The sequence below is a fragment of the Pongo pygmaeus genome, chromosome 5 (assembly GCF_028885625.2).
Source record: "Pongo pygmaeus isolate AG05252 chromosome 5, NHGRI_mPonPyg2-v2.0_pri, whole genome shotgun sequence".
Taxonomy (NCBI): Eukaryota; Metazoa; Chordata; class Mammalia; order Primates; family Hominidae; genus Pongo; species Pongo pygmaeus.
Genome location: NC_072378.2, coordinates 170,398,890 through 170,416,630, shown reverse-complemented (window position 1 = coordinate 170,416,630; position 17,741 = coordinate 170,398,890). Strand labels below are relative to the sequence as shown.

Genomic DNA, 17,741 nt, shown 5'->3' with positions numbered 1-17,741 from the left:
TAATATAATCAAGTTTCCTACATTCGAATGTTTAGGTTGACCTTTCTCACTTTTTCGGTGAAGTATAAACTACTTAGAAAAAAAAAGTTCCTCATAATAAGTGCATGTTGTAATGACACTAACTAAATGAATATGCCCAGGTAGCCACCCCTAGGTCATGCCTCTTCTCCATCAGTGCCCACTTCTCTCCTCCCCAAAAGGCAACACTATCTTGGCTTCTAATACCACAGGTTAGTTGTGCTTGGATGAACTTTATATAAATGTGATTATACATTACGTACTTTTTTGTGCTGGTTTCTTTGATTAATCAGCATGTTTATGAGATTCATCCATGTTGTTCATTTTCATTGCTACACAGTATTAGGATTTATTAGGTACCACTGTGCCCTTTTTGAAAGGCTAAAATAAAAATACATTTTTATTATAGAGTAATAAGTAGAATTACATTCTACTTATGTAAATAGAACACACTTTATCCATTTTTATTATAGAATGATAAATAGAATTACATTCTACTTACGTAAATAGACCACACTTTATGCATGCTTCTGTTGGTAGACATTTGTTGTATTTCAGTTTTTTGGCTGGTAGATTCTTTCCTATGTCTTTTGGTGCACACACACATAATTGCTGAGTTGTAAAGGATACATAAGCAGTTGACTCTTGAACAACATGGGTTTGAACTGTGCCAGTTCACTTATACGTGGATTTTTTTCAACGCAATGTGGGTCAAAACTATAGAATTTTCAGGATATGAAAACTGCATATTTGGAGGGGCACCTTTTCATATATGTGGAATCCACACAGCCAACTGTGGGATGTGGGTGTACACAGATTTTGGTTTGTGTGGGGTTCCTGGAATGAATCCCTCATGATAGTGAGGGATGTCTATATTCAGTAGATAATGCCAAGCAGATTTCCAAATTGGATGTGCCAATCTGTATTTTTTCTAATGGTGTGTGACTTTCCATTGAACCATATCTTCACCTACACTTGTTTATTTTTATTTTAGCCTTTCAAAAAGGGCATAGTGGTACCTAATTATAATTAGTAATTCCGTGATTATTAAAGAGATTTAGCACATTTTTGCACATTTATTGGCCATTTAGATATTCTTTTTTGTGACATGTATTTTCAAATCTCTTGCCATTTTTTCCATTGGATTATCTGTCTTTTTTCTATTGATTTGAAGGAGTTCTTTATATTATAAATATTGGCTTTCTGTCCCTTTAGTTTGCATTTTCTAGAGTTTTATGTAAATAGAATCATATGGCAATTTAATTTTTATTGACGTGTAATAGTTGTACATATTTTGACGGTATATGGAATATTTTGATACAAGTATACAGTGTGTTATGATCAAATCAGGATAATTGGGATGGCCATCACCTCAAACATTTATCTTTTTACTGTGTTGGTAACATAGTTTTTTTTTCTTCTGGCTATTTTGAATTATATAATAAGTTATTATTAACTGTAATATTCCTACTATACTATTGAATATGAGAACTTATTCTTACTATCTAACTGTATTTTTTATCCCTTCTCTCACTTCTTTTCATTCTCCCCAATTCCCTTCCCAGCCTCTAGTAACCACCATTCTACTCCCCACTTCCACGAGATCCACTTTTTAAGTTTCCACATATGAGTAAGAACATGTGATATTTGTCTTTCTGTGCTTGGCTTATTTCATTTAACATAATGACCTCCAGTTCCATCCATGTTGCTACAAATGACAGGATTTCAGTCTTTTTTATGGCAGAATAGTATTCCATTGTGTATATGTACCACATTTCTTTATCCATTTATCTGTGGATGGACACTTAGGTTGATTCCATATTTTGGCTGTTGTGATAGTGCTGCAATAAATGTGGGAGTGCATTATTATATAATGTAATTACTTGTCTCTTTGTACAGCTTTTAACTTGATATCTGTTTTATCTGATGTAAGTATAGCTACTCCTGCTTGCTTTTGGTTTCCATTTGCATGAAATATATTTTCCCATCCCTTCACTTTAAGACTATGTGTGTCTTTATTGGTGAGATGAGTTTCTTGTAGTCCACATACAGTTGGGTCATATTTTTCTTTTTATTCGGCCAGTCGATATCTTTTAATAGGGAATGTTATTTATTTACATTCAGGGTTATTGATAGGTAACGACTCATTCCTGTCATTTTATTGATTGTTTTCTAGTTGTATATCTTTTGTTCCTTACTTCTTTTACTGTTTGTTTTTTCAGTTGGGTGGTTTTCTATAGATTTGATTCCTTTGTCTTTCTCCTTTGTGTATTGGTTCTACCAGGGAGTTTTACAGTTTTCCATGTTTTCATGATGGTGGTTATCATCATTCTACTTCCAGATAAAAGACTCCCTTGAGCATTTCTTGTAAGACCAGTCTAGTGGTGATGAATTCCTTGAGTTTTGTCTCTGAAGATTTAATTTGTCCTTCATTTCTTAAAAATAGCTTTGCTGGATATAATATTCTTGGCTGGAAGTTTATTTTCTTTCAGTACTTTGAATATAGCAACCAATTCCCTCCTGAACTGTAAGGTTTCTGCCAAAAAATATGCTGTTAGTCAAATAGAAATTCCCTTATATGTGACTTGATGCTTTACTCTTGCTGCTTTAATTTTTTCTTTGTCTTTCGATTTTGACAATTTGACTATAATGTACCTCTAAAAGGACCTATTTGGTTTGAAACTATTTGGTTATTCGAGCTTCCTGGACCTGGATTTCCATCTCTTTCCCAAGACTTGAGACGTTCTCTGCTATGATTTATTAAATATGTTTTCCTCATCTTCTCCCTTATCTTCTTCTGCTAGAATGCCCATATTATGAATATTTATTTGCTTAGTGATGTCTCATAAATCACATAGGCTTTATTCTTTGTTATTCTTTATTCTTTTTTTGTCTGCTGGTATTATTTCAAAAGTCCTGTCTTCAAGTTCAGAAATTCTTTCTTCAGCTTGATCAAGCCTAGTTGCTTAATATAGTTGTTAAAGCTCTCAATTATGTTTTTAAATTTTATTCATTGAATTTTTTAACTCTAGGATTTCCCTTTGGTTCTTTTTAAAATAATATCTATTTCTTTGTTGAATTTCTCATTCAAATCATGAGTTGTTTTCCTGATTTTGTTGAATTGTCTATCTGTATTCTCTTGAATCTCAATGAATTTCCTTAAAATTATTATTTTGAATTCTTTTTCTGACGTTTCATATATTTTCTTAGGATTGGTGTCTGTTACTGGAAAATTGTTGTTTTCCTTTGGAGGTGACTTTTTGTTGTTGTTTGTTTTTGGCTTTTTTTTTTCTTTGATTTTCATGGTTGATATGTCCTGACATTGATTTAAGAGCATCTGATGGGAAAGTTGCACCTTCCAGTCATATGGGGCGTGTTTCATAGGGATTTATTTGTATGAATGGGTCCTGGGGTGTCAGTTTAGTGGGGTCTTTTGGTCTTGGTTCTAGGTGGATGTAGTAGTGTAGTATCCGTGTGGTTTCTTCTGTTGTAATCCACACTAGTGACATTTATGAGTTTCTCAATGGCCTTGACTAAGAGAATTTGTGGTGATGGTTGTTTAGCTTTGCCAAGGATGGGCTCACCTGCTATTTCTCAGGTTGGGGGTACACATGTGCACATAGGGTCAGCCAGCTTGGGGTCTGGCTTGCTGGGGTTGGGGCCACAGGGATGTTATTGTGGCAGGAGCATGGGCACATGGTTGTTTGGCCAGCATGGGGACATATCTGCTGGGGCAGCTCCTGGGGCTGTTTCTCCAGCATTGGACGTAGGCACAAGGCTGCTCAGCTGGCTGCGGGAATGCCCATTAGGGGTGGCTCACAGAGCTCTTTCTCAGGCTTTGTAAGTGGGCACACAGCTGCTGGGTTTGTCTGAGAGCATATCTGCTGGGGGAAACTCACAGGGCTGCTTCTCAGTCCCAGGACATAGTCACACAGCTTATGGCTGCTTGGCTGACCTGGGAGCATGTCTCCTGGGTGTGGGCACAGGGCTAGTGTAGGCCCAGGACATGGGAACAGGGCTGCTCAGGCCGCTTGGTGGTGTGCCGCCTAAGGCAACCCATGGGTCTTTTTCTTGAGTCTGAGACATGGGCACATAGCTGTTTGTTGGGCCTGGGAGCATGCTTGCCATGGTCAGCCTGTGAGACTGTTTCTCAGGCCTTTATTGGAGACTCAGGGACATTGGGCAGCCCAGAAGTATTTCTTCTTGGGGCAGGGGTGCCACAGGGGTGTTTCCCAGGTCCTGAGCACAGGTGTTTAGCAACTCTGCTGGCCCAGGGGTGAATCATCTGTTAGGAGGCTCAGGAGCCTCTCCTGCTTTGGGGAGGGTGTGCAATGGTTTGGCCCAATCAAGGGCAGGTTTGTCCTGGGCAGGAGTGCTGGGTTGTTTCTCTGGCTGGAAGTGCAGTGGCGAGGGTTGGTTTCTCTGTTGTGCAGGGCCAGACTCACAGCCAATCCTGGTCCCAGGCTCCATGCAACTGAGGTTGTGACATTCAGCCACTCATGTGGGCTTGGTATAGTAAAGATGGAGCCCAAGGGCTGGAGAATGGCAGTGACTTCTGGCCCCCAGAGCAGGGCATGTTCCAGAGGCAGCTCTGGTCTCAAGATGGTGCTGTGCTACAGCAGCTTTGGCTCACAGGGTGGGTGGGGAGTGAGGGGTGCGCACTTCGTGCTCCTAATTTGAGGTAATGCAACAGCATGAATTTCCAGCAGCTCCCAAACTGGGCTCAGGGCTTGCAGGGACTGTGGGATTCTCCTGTTGTAAAGACTTCAGGTGTTTGTGGTGGTGATGTGGGTGGTTGGGGATCTTTTGCTTACCTTTTCCTTGCAGGTGGAAGTCCCATCTGACACTGGGCAGATTTGACCCAGGCAGGGGAGTTGGGGCTGCAGAGGCCAGGTGCCTCCATGCTGCTCTCCTGGACTTAGTCACCACAGGTGCATCTTCACTTCCCCTGCTGTGTTGCAGTGCTCTTCCTTCCACACTCTAGTCAAATCTTAGCTGTTATTTATTGCCTTTTTTTTTTTTTTCTTTTGGAGGGGGACAAGTGCCAGGTGTCTCTAGTCAGCCGTCTTGCTGATATCACTCAGTCTAGTTGTCAGTTTCTCCAGGTACAGTATGCTTGATTGGCATCTTTTTTCTTTCCCTGAGTATATCACTGCCTCCCCTCACTTCTAGCCTGTAAGGTTTTTGCTGAACAGTCTGCTGCCAGGCATATTGGGTCTCCCTTATATGTTATTTACTTATTTTATCTCACTGCTTTCAGGATCCTCTCTTTGTCTTTGACCTTTGAAAGTTTGATTATAATATGTCTTTGGGTATTTTTATTTGGGTTGAATCTTACTGGTAACTTTTGACCTTCCAGTACGTAGATATTTATATCTCCAGGTTTGGAAAGTTTTCTGTTATTTCTTTGAGTAACCTTCTGCCACTTCGTCTTCCTCAGTTCCTTCTTTAACTCTAATAACCTGAATATTTGCTCTTTTGTTGTCTCATAGCTCCCATAAGCTTCTTCATTCCTTTTCATTTTCTTTTTTCTCCTCTGACTGTGTATTTTCAAATAGTCTAGTCTTTGAGCTCACTGATTCTTTCTTCTGTTTGCTGAATTCTGTGGTTGATGCTATCTATTGCATTTTTCATTTAATTAATTGTACTTTTTAGCTCCAAAATTTTTGATTTTTTTTTAAATTAACAATCTCTCTGTTAAGTTTCTTTGGTGATTTCTGAGTTGATTCTCTGTTTTTCTAAATTTTCTTGAGATTCCTTAAAACAGCTATTTTTAGTGATTTGTCTGAGGGACCACTCATATTCATTATTTTATGGTCAGTCTGTCGCAACTTATTTTGTCTGTGTGATGGGGTCATATTTTCCCGAGCATTGCTGATGCTTGTGGACATGTGGTTACGTCTGTGCACTGAGGGATTAGGTATTTATTTAAGTCTTCGTAAGTCTGGCTTTGTTCGTGCCTGTCCTTCAGAGGGCCTTCCAGGGATTCTACATAGACTGACTGTTGAGTTCCCTGAGCCCATGACCACTGCAGCCATCTCAGCATTAGAGGATGCTTTAAGCACAGGATTGCTGTGAGTCTTGCAAGAACTCTGAGGTTGACACAGCTTTCTGGCCCAGATGGACCTGGGTAGGACTCAACGTGGGTACTGGGGCTCTGTGGGAATGCTGACCAGGCACCTGAGTCCAGAATGCTGTCCTAGTGGCCCAGACAGGTGTGTCACCCAGCAGGTTTCTGCACAGGTGAGGAATGGGAGTTGAGATTGGGAGTCCATGGATAGTTTTCTAACAGCAGTGAGAGGGGCCAGAACTGAGACTGGGTCACCTCAGGATCTGCTGTGGGATGGAGGTTGGAGAGCTGATTTTGTTGGCTCAGAGGGTCATGTGTCTCCCAGGGGGACCCTCCGCCAATAAGATAGTTTCCCAACTGCAGCAGGATGGGCTGGAGCTGAGACTGGGCCCTTCTGCGATCTGCTGTGGGACAGAGGTTGGAGAGCCTAGTCACATTGATTCAGAGGGTTGCATGTCTCTGAGGAAGTCCCTGCAGGGATGAGATAGTTCCGCAATTTCAACAGGAAGAGTTGGAGCTGGGACTGGGGCCCCTTATGATCTGCTATGGGTGGGAGGCTAGAGAGGTCAGTCTAGTTAGCACAGAGGAGCATGCATCTCCCAGCAGGTCTCAGCACAGATGGGATAGTTCCCTGAGTGCAGCGGAAGAGCCCAGAGCTGAGATTGGGTACCCTCAGGATCTGTCATGGGAGGAAGTGTGGCGAGCCTGCCAGGGAGGGCTGAGACTCCCAGGTTGCAAGATACGGGCAAGTCTCCCTGTGGGTCTTTGTGTAAGCAGCTCTTACCTGGGACCTCAGATGAGGGAATTGGAGCCAAGCCACAGGGCAGCTTTCAGGTTCATTGCCTAGACCATTATCAATAGGCAGATGAGCCCTTCCATCAGTTAGTAGAGTGTGTGATTCCTGCCAGACCCTTTGGCTGTTGGTTTTGTTTTCAGGCTCAAGGCCAAATGAGATGGTAACCAAGCCCCAGGAGGACTGGGACATTTCTGGGCTTGAAGCTAAGAGCACACTTAGTGAATCAGCCACCTATATGTGGGTCTGAACTCTCAAAATGACCTTCTAAGATCTTGGCTCCACTGGGGTTTCACAACTTCTACCTGAATTCTGAGGCTCCTGTGGAGAGACTTTGGACCATGGATGGGTGCAGAATTTTTGTTATTGTCGGGGGATATGAGTGGGTTAGCTTCTATTTCGCCAACTTGGTGATGTCCGATATTTACTCGTTTTGTCTGGCTTTCTTCACTCAGGATAATTGAGATCCATGTTATTGCATTCAGTAGTTCATTCTTCTTTATTATTGAGTAATATTCATTGTATGGATATACTTTATGCATTCTCCTATTGGTGGGAATTTAGGTTATTTTTAGTTTTTGACTATTGCAAGTAACACTATTAGGAATAATTGTGTTTGTGTCTTTTGTTTTATAAATGTCAGTTAGGTTGAGGTGGCTTAATAGTGTTCTTCAAGTCTTCTATATTCTTGATGATTTCATGTCCAGTTGTTCAATCAGTTATTAAAAGAGACATATTGAAATCTATGACTCTAATTGTGAACTTATCTATCTTCCATTAGTTTTTACTTTATGTATTTTGAAACTCTGTTATTAAGCACATATGTGTTTAGTATATTTTATGTCCTCTTGAACTGACTTCATTTATTATAAAGTGATACTGTTTTTTGATCCCTGGTAATATTCTTGCTCTGAAATCTTCTTTGGCTACTTTCTATTTTCATTAATGTTAGCATTGTATATCTTTCATTTCCTCTCTCACAACCTTTATGTTTTTGTTGTCATGCATTTTACTTCTGCATATGCTACAAACCTGACAATCCATTATTACTTTTGTTAAACATTCAGGGATCTTTTAAAGATATTTAAACAATAAGAAAAATATCTTCTTTTTTCTTTTGAGATGGAGTCTTTTGAGATGGAGTCTAGCTCTGTCGCCCAGGCTGGAGTGCAGTGGCGCAATCTCGGCTCACTACAACCTCCGCCTCCCAGGTTCAAGCGATTCTCTTGCCTCTGCCTCCTGAATAGCTGGGACCACAGGCGTGTGCCACCATGCCCGGCTAATTTTTTTTTTTTTTTTTTTGTAGTTTTAGTAGAGACAGGGTTTCACCATGTTTGCCAGGATGGTCTCAATCTCCTGACCTTGTGATACACCCGCCTCGGCCTCCCAAAGTATTTGGATTACAGGCGTGAGCCACTGCGCCTTGCCTTTTCTTTTTTAATTTTAAGCCTCTTAAATTTAAGAAAGAAAAATATCTTACACATCTACCCACGTAATTATATTTTTGGTGCTCTTCATTCCTTTGTGTACATGCATGTTTCTGTCTGGTAGCATTTTCCTTCTGCCTGAAGTATTTTATTTAACATGTTTCAGTGCAAATATGGTGATAAATTATTTCAGCCTTTGTGTGTTTAAAAAAGTTTTTATTTTGCCTTGTTTTTGAAAGGCATTTATATTGAGTAGAGAATTCTAGTTTGACAGATTTTTCTTCAGGTTTTTAATACGTTGCTCTTTTATCATTTCAATGAGAATTCTGTTATTATCTTTATCTTTGTTCTTATGTATACAATGGGTTATTTTTGTCTGGCTGCCTTTAAAACTTTTATATTACCAATTTTGAACAATTTGATCATGCTATGTTTTGGTGTATTTTTCTTCATATTTCTTATTCTTGTATGTATTAGGCCATTTTTGCATTGCTATAAAGAAATACCTGAGACTGGATAATTTATAAAGAAAAGAGATTTAATTGGCTCATGGTTCTGCAGACTGTACAAGCATGGCACCAACGTCTGTTTTGCTTTTAATTAGGACTGCAGGAACCTTACAGTCATGGCAGAAGGTGAAGGGGGAGCAGGTACTTCACAGGGTGAAAACAGGAACATCAGTGGTCAGGAGGAGGTGCCATACACTTTTAAATGACCAGATTTCATGAGAACTCACTCACTGTGGTGACGACAGCATTAAGCCATGAGGGATCAGCCGGCATGACCCAAACACCTCCCACCAGACCCCACTTCCAACACTGGGGATTACATCTCCACATGAGATTTGCAGGGGACATGCAAACTATATCATTCTACCCCTGGTCCCCTAAATCTCATGTCCTTCTCACATTGCAAAATACAATCATGTCTTTCAACAGTCCCCCAAAGTCTTGTCGACGAAAAGAGTCAAACTCTGTAAAATATTTTAAGAGATTTATTTTGAGCCAAGTATGAGTGACCATGGCCCGTGACACAGCCCTCAGGAGGTCCTGAGAACATGTGCCCAAGATGGTCAGGGCACAGCTTCATTTTATATATTTCAGGGAGGCATGAAACATCAATCAAATACACTTAAGAAATACATTGATTTCATTCAGAAAGGTGAGACCACTCAAAGCGGGGGCTTCCAGGCTATAGGTAAATTTAAACATTTTCTGGTTGACAATTGGTTGAGTTTATCTAAAGATCTGAGATCGATAGAAAGGAATGTTCAAGTTAAGGTAAAGGATTGTGGAGACCAAGTTTTACTGCGCAGAGTAAGCTCTCAGATAGCAGACTTCAGAGAGAGCAGGCTGTAAATTGTTTCTTTTTGAACTTAAAAGGGTGCCTGGCTCTTAGTTGATTATCTCCTGGATCTGGAAAGGAAGGAAGGAAAACAAAGGGGAAAGGGGTTTCTCTACAGAATGTGGATTTTTACCACAAGAGACTCTGCAGGGCAATTTCAAGGTATGGCAAGGAAATATAGTTTGAGGTAAAACATTTTGATTTTCTTCCTTGTTATGCCAGAGTCAGATTGGAAAGTAAGCCACGATACAAACGGTCAAATAAAACTCATCTGATGAGAATTTGTGGTTGGTAGGGCATGACTCCCCAGACACCTTAGAAGGAATTTGGGCAAGATAAAAAAAAAATCAGAGCTTAATCCTCAACCTTAACTTGTTCCAGCATCAATTCAATCAAAAGTCCCAAGTCCTAAGTCCAAAGTTTATCTGAGACAAGGCAAGTTCCTTCCACCTATGAGCCTGTAAAATAAAAAACAAGTTATTTACTCCCAATATACAAAGGGATTATAGGCATTGGATAAACATTCCCATTTCCAAAGGGAGAAATTGGCCAAAAGAGAGGGGCTATAGGCCCCATGCAAGTCTGAAACCCAGCAGGACAGTCATTAAATCATAAAGCTCCAAAATTATCTCCATTGACTCTGTGTCCCACATCCAGGGCACACTGGTGCAAGGGGTGGACTCCCAAGGCCTGGGGCAGCTCTGTCCCTGTGGCTTTGCAAGGTTCAGCCCTTGTGGCTGCTTTCTCTGGTTGTTGAGTGCATGCGGCTTTTCTAGGAGCAGGGTGCAAGCTGCTGGAATATCTGCCATTCTGGGGTCTGCATGATGGTGCCCTTCTCACAGCTCTAGTAGGCAGTGCCTCAGTGGGGACTCTGTGTGGGGGCTCCAACTCCTCATTTCCGCTTGGCACTGCCCTAGTAGAAGCTCTCTGTGAAGACTCCACTCCTGCAGCAGGCTTCTGCCTTGGCACCCAGGCATTCTCACAAATCCTCTGAAACCTAGCTGGAGGCTGCTCAGCCTCCTTTACTCTTGTACTCTGTGCACCCGCAGGCTTAATACCACATGGAAACCACCAAGGCCTGTGGCTTGCACCCTCTGAAACAGCAGCCCAAGCTGTATCTGGGGTCCTCTGAGCTGAGGCCAGAGCTGGAGAGGGGAGCAGTGTCCTGAGGCTGTTTGGGGCAACAGGCCCTGGCCCGCAAAACCATTCTTTCCTCCTAGGCTTCAGGGCCTGTAATGGGAGGGACTGCCTTGGAGATATCTGGAATGTCTTGGAGGCCTTTCCCATTGCCTTGGCTATCAGCCTTTGGTTCTTTTTTTAGTTACACAAATATCTTAAGTAAATGGTTGCTCCACAGCCTGCTTGAATTCCTGTCACCAAAAACACTGTTTCTTTTTGCCACATGGCTGGCCTGCAAATTTTCTGAACTTTTATGCTCTGCTTTCCTTTTAAATACAAATTCCAACTTTATGACATTTCTTTGCTCCCATATATGATTGTAGGTTGTTAGAAGCAGCCAGGAGACATCTTACATGCTTTGCTGATTAGAAATTTCTTCCTTCAGGTACCCTAGGCCATCACTCTCAAGTTTAAGCTTCCACAGAGCCCTAGGGCATGAACAGAATGCAGCCAAGCTCTTTGCTGTGGCATAAGAAGAGTGACCTTTGCTCCAGTTCTCAGCGAGTTGATTTCCATCTGAGACTTCCTCAGCCTAGACTTCACTGTCTTTACCACTGTCAGTGTTTTGGTCACAGCCATTTAACCGGTCTCTAAGAAGTTCCAAAGTTTCCCTCAGCGTCTTTTCTTCTGAGCCCTCCAAACTCTTCCAACTTCTGCTGGTTACTCAGGTCCAAAGCCAATTCCACATTTTTAGGTATCTTTATAGCAATGCCCCACTTCTTGGTACCAATTTTCTGTATTAGGCCTTTCATGAATTGCTATGTCAATGAAAGCATCAAAGTCTGTAAAATATTTGAAGAGATTTATTCTGAGTCAAATACGAGTGACCAGAGGCCCAAGGCACGGTCTTGAGGTCCTAAGAACATGTGCCTAATGGTCAGGCTACAGCTTGGATTGATACAATTTAGGGAGACATAAGACATCAATCAATACACATAATATGTACATTGCTTAGGTCCAGAGAAGTGGGACGTGGGGGCTTCCAGGTCATAGGTGGATTCAATAATTTTCTAAACTGCAATTGGTTGAAAGTGTTAAGTTATTGTCTAAAGACCTAGACTCAATAGAAGGAATGTCTGGGTTAAGATAAGGGATAGTGGAGACCAAGGTCCCCAATATACCTAAGAAGCTTCCAGGTGGCAGGCTTCAGAGAGAATAGATTGTAAATATTTATTAGACTTAAAAAGTGCCAGAGTCTTAGTGGATACTCTTCTGGATCAGGAAAAAGGCCTACAAAGGGAAAGGGGATCTTCTGCAGAATGTAGATTTTCCCCACAAGAGACAGCTTCACAGGCCTATGTCAAGATATGGTAAAGAAACATAACTGGAGTTAACATATTTTAATTCCCTTCTTTATCTGTCATGTGATGTTACGCCAGAGTTAGGTTGGAAAGTAAGCCACGTTATATAGGGTTAAATAAAACCCTCTGATGAGACTTTACGGTTTTTAGCGTGTGAATCCTTAAGCCCCTTAGATAGGAATTTGGACAGGAGAAGAAAAAGGTCAGAGTTTTGTCCTGAGGTGTAACGAAATACCTGAGACTGGGTAATTTATAAAGAAAAGAGATTTAATTGGCTCATGGTTCTGCAGGCTGTACAAGTGAGGACTACACTCTGATTTTTTATCTTGCTCAAATTCCTACCTAAGGGGCCTAGGGAGTCATGCCTTACCAACCATAAATTCTGATCAGATGGGTTGTATTTGACCCTGTATATCATGACTGACCCTGTATATTCAGTCTGACTCTGGCATAACATTATGAGATAAGGAAAAAATATTCAACCCCAAAATATATTTCCTTGCCATACCTTGAAATTGCCCTGCAAAGTCTCTTGTGGGAAAAATCCATACTCTGTAGAGAATCCCCTTTCTCCTTTGTTTTCCTTCATTCCTTCCCAGATCCAGGAGATAATCGAGTAAGAGCTAGGTACCCTTTTAAGTCCGATAAGAAAAATTTTACAGCCTGCTCTCTCTGAAGTCTATCTGAGAGCTTCCTCTGCACAATAAAACATGGTATCCACAATCCTTTATCTTAACCTGAACATTCCTTTCTGTCGATCTCAGATCTTTAGATAAACTCCCAATTGTCAACCAGAAAATGTTTAAATTTACCTATAGCCTGGAAGCCCCAGCTTTTGAGTTGTCCCACCTTTCTGAACGAAACCAATGTATTTCTTAAGTGTATTTGATTGATGTCTCATGCCTCCCTAAAGTACATAAAACCAAGCTGTACCCCAACCACCTTGGGTACATGTTCTCAGGACCTCCTGAGGGCTCTTTCATGGACCATGGTCACTCATATTTGGCTCAGAATAAATCTCTTAAAACATTTTACAGAGTTTGACTCTTTCGTCGACACAAGCATGTCACCAACAAATGCTTGGCTTCTGGTGAGGGCCTCAGGAACCTTACAATCATGGTGGAAGGCAAAGGGGAAACAGGCATGTCATATGGCAAAAACAGGAGCAAGGGGTGGGGGGAGGTACCACACACTTTTAAATGACCAGATCTCATGAGAACTCACCATGGTGAGGATGGCACCACGCCATGAGGGATCTGCCCCCATGACCCATACACCTCCCAGTAGGCGCTACCGCCAACACTGGGGATTACATCTCAACATGGGATTTGGAGGGTGTCAGGCCTCTGAGCCCAAGCTAAGCCATCATATCCCCTGTGATCTGCACGTACACATCCAGATGGCTGGTTCCTGCCTTAACTGATGACATTCCACCACAAAAGAAGTGAAAGTGGCCTGTTCCTGCCTTAACTGATGACATTGTCTTGTGAAATTCCTTCTCCTGGCTCATCCTGGCTCAAAAGCTCCCCCACTGAGCACCTTGTGACCCCCACTCTGCCCGCCAGAGAACAACCCCCCTTTGACTGTAATTTTCCTTTACCTACCCAAATCCTATAAAACGGCCCCACCCCTATCTCCCTTCACTGACTCTTTTCGGACTCAGCTCGCCTGCACCCAGGTGATTAAAAGCTTTATTGCTCACACAAAGCCTGTTTGGTGGTCTCTTCACACGGACGCGCATGAAAGAGGGGACATCCAAACTTTATCATTGGGGTTCTACGGGTTTATGGTTTTCATCAAAATTTGGAAAATTTTCAGCCATTATTTCTTCAAACATTCCCCTCCTCCCAAACGTTGTGGACCCTGCTTACATGTATGTCAGGTCACGTGAAGTTTCCCACAGCTCACTGGTACTCTCATGGTTAGGAATGTATTTTTTCTCTCTTTCGTTTTTATATAGCTTCTATCGCTTTGTCTTTAAATTTACCAATCTTTTCCTCAGCAACATCTAATATGTGGTTAATCCCACTAAGTGTTTTTTAATATTTTATCTAGTTCTAGTTTTCATCTCCAGAAGTTAGGTTTAGGACTTTTAAATATCTTCTATGCCTCTACTTAACTTTTGAACATACGGAAAATGTTTTGATAATGTTTTGAATGTTCTTGTCTAATAATTCTAACATTTGGATCAGTTTTAGTTTGGTTTCAAGTCTATCTGGATGACTTGTAGGCATTGCATTTCTCTATTCTTTATTTTTCTTTGTTTTTGACTAAATGGTCTTGTCTCCTTGAATACCTGGTTATTTTTTAGATTGCTGGATTTTGTATATGAAAAAAAAGTATAGCTGATTTGATACTCTGGATTCTTACATTCTTCCAAATCAAATTTATGTTAGCTTCTGGTAGCCAGTCATGCTCAGGGCACTGGCAGTCCTAGATTACCCTAAGCCAGTCAGGTGTTAAGACAATTCATAGCTGGGTGTCAGTTCTTATGAGGGTTGTTTTATTTACAGTTCATCTTTACTTCTTGGATTTTGTCTTTTTTGGGGTTCCCATTCTAAGCCTAGGGGGGTTTAGCAGCATGCCCATCCCTCTCACCTTAGTAGATTGTATTCTAGGCAGACATTTACTTAAAATCCATTCATATTTCTTTACGGGAAAAAATTGTAGAGTTATCAACATTAAGGCAATCAGCTGTATCACAAAATTACTTTGTAAGGTGACAGAAATCTTTTCCCTTCTCCCAGTATGATCTGTTTGTGTCCCTGAGGATGACTCATTTAATTACACCATTTTTGTGCCCTTAGCCCCTTGAATCTCAGCTCCTCAGCTGCCTTTAGTGGAATTGTCAGAAAATTGTCTTTATAGTAGATATCTTTATGGGACAAGTGACCCCAGCATCTGGGGTTACTTCCCTCTGTTTTTTTTCTTCCCTATAATCTTGTTATCATAATTCTTCAACAACTGGGTTGCTTTCTGATGCCTTCAAAATGTGTGTCTCTCTGTGTGTATATGTATATGTGTATATGTTTGTATATATATGTATGTGTGTATGTGTATATATATATATTTATATTTAATTTTGTCCAGTTTTTCTTGTACTTCTCATCAGTAGGGTTGGTACAGATGAGGTGACGTATCCTGCCTTTACTAGAAGTGGAATTCTCCAGTGATATCTCTCATATTAAACTGCCTGTTGTCTATTTAACATCACCTTGTAAGCATCTCAACTTACTATGGACCCCCAGTCCCATCCCATTTTCCCTTTGTATTTTGTTCTTGAGACATCGTTCACCTAGGTTTTTAACCTCAAACCCTATCCCTTTGCTTTTGTTTTTCCCTCCATCCCTGCATATCCATTGGTCATGGAATCTTCAGTCATCATCTTCTCTCTATCTCCATCATCACTGTCTTAGTCCAGGTCTTTATTGGATTTCCCTTGAGTGTCTTCTTGCATTCCTGTCTGTCTCTCCAGCCCAGTGTACCCCCAACACTCGTCTGCTCCATACTTGTAGCGATGTTTTGTTCCTAGAAAATAAATCTAGTCACTGTATTATTCTGACTGTGCATTTTTTGTTGGATTTTAATTTCCTAGAGTGCTATCAACACTCCTTGTGTAGTTGCCGAGGTCCCCACACCTGGGCCTCACCTTTCTCCAGCCTCCTCTCACTCCTTTGCTTGTCCCAGCAGTTTCTTACCCAGGCCTTGTTTTCCCAGGGACCTCAATGCTCCCCTCCTCTTGTCCACCCCTCATTCTTCTCCTTATCCTTCAGTTTTCAGCTCAGCTGTTACCTCTTCTAGCATGTGGTGGAGACATGTTCTATATTTGGTTAACTAATAAGTGATAAAGAAATGGAAGAATGAGGTAACCTGTATCTTTTTATTATTGTGTGTGACAGTGAATAGCAGTGAAACGGTTAACTTGAGAGAATAATTTAGTAGTACATAGCAGGGATTTTAACAAATGAATTAATGAATATGTAAGATAAATGTATTTGAAAAACTCTATCTTTTAATTTCTTAGGTTTGAAGTTATGTTGTTGTACTCTTATTTTTAAATGTCTACAATCTGTGTTTTATTTTTGTTAATTTTCCCAGCTTCTAATCCTACGAGGACACCATCAGCCAATTACTGCTATGGCTTTTGGAAATAAAGTGAACCCACTTCTAATCTGCTCAGCATCACTGGATTATGTTATAATGTGGAATCTGGAGGAATGTAGAGAGAAAGTACTTCAAGGTAAATGAAAATCTAAAACATGTTTTTAAAAACCTACAAAAGGAGTAACTCATCCTTCAGTATACTTGGTACCACCCAAGGGGTGTTTCCCTTGGGTAACACCAATCCCTCGGGGGGATTTGGGATAATTTTGTATTCCCTTTACCTTGAAACCAGGCATGCAAGCAGGGTGCTTTATATGGGAAGGGCCCCAGGCCATTCAGACTCACTGACCTTTGCTGTTATGCTGATCGTATAGGCTCATTGGTTTTGATCTTATGTCCCTTTTTATTTTAAGAACTGTGCATTTTGTATCAACCTGAAAATATGTAGGAAAGTTGAAATATTCTTTTCTTGCACAGGAAGGTGTCTTGAGCACCTGTAATATTTCAGGCTGGAGACACAGTGGTGAATAGGAAGGGCTTGGTCCCAAATCCTGTGGAAGTCACAGCTCAGAGTTTGAGAGAGACACTGTGTGAGCCAGCGACTGAGTGGCTGTGAATTGTGAGTGTGCAGAGGAGAAGGCAGATGAGGCCAGGGCAACGTGCACGTGCATGGGAGCACTTTGAGAAGCGGGATCTCAGGGAGGGGCATGTGGGCTGAGGGTGAGGGTGAGAAGGGATGAATGTGCCAAGGCCCTGGGAAGAGTGAGAACCTGCCTGTGTGCTTGGAGCATGCTGATGTTAGGAGAGTCTCGTCTGAGGAAGATGCTGATGTTAGGAGAGTCTCGTCTGAGGAAGATGCTGATGTTAGGAGAGTCTCGTCTGAGGAAGATGCTGATGTTAGGAGAGTCTCGTCTGAGGAAGATGCTGATGTTAGGAGAGTCTCGTCTGAGGAAGATGCTGATGTTAGGAGAGTCTCGTCTGAGGAAGATGCTGATGTTAGGAGAGTCTCATCTGAGGAGGTCGAAAAGTTAGGTGGGGACCACATTAAGGAATTTGAGTTTTGTGCAATTATATAGAGAAGTTAGAGGATTACGTTAAAACCTAAATGCAAAGAGACTATAAATCTATGTATTCTATGTAGGGACATGAGCACGTGTCTCTCTCTAGACTTGGTGGCTGTGGGACATGAGCACATGTGTCTCTCACAGGCTCTGGGTGGAGTATATTTGCATTTTGCTGGTGATAGGTCCATGGTGCACACTAGGACCAGATGACCTTGCCTGCCATTTTTTCCTTCACTTGTGTGGATTTGCATGACGGGCTCCGCATCAGGCTGCAGCTGCTGCACATGTTGTCCGGGTCTTGGGAACCTCCTGGCTGCTTGTGGGTGTCCTGACATTGCTTAGCCCCTGGAGGCCTGGGTTGGATAGGCCCCTACTCCTTTCCTTCCAACCAGTGTTAGCTGAACCTAGACATGAGGGTGGACACGGGGTTGGATGTGGGTG

The 17,741-nt window shown here is 41.6% G+C and overlaps 1 protein-coding gene across 34 annotated transcripts in view; it reads left to right on the top strand.

The window, feature by feature from the left end:
* The window catches only part of WDR27 (WD repeat domain 27), a 253,105-nt gene that overhangs the window by 13,937 nt on the left and 221,427 nt on the right, over positions 1–17,741 (top strand). For all 34 annotated transcript variants that reach the window (XR_010126827.1, XR_010126828.1, XM_063666899.1 and 31 more), the window contains exon 3: positions 16,231–16,372. Coding sequence is in view for 32 of the 34 variants with exons in the window: in XM_063666899.1 (XP_063522969.1) it covers positions 16,231–16,372 (142 nt within the window). In the remaining 2 variants the exon portion in view is untranslated. The remainder of the gene's footprint in view (positions 1–16,230; positions 16,373–17,741) is intronic.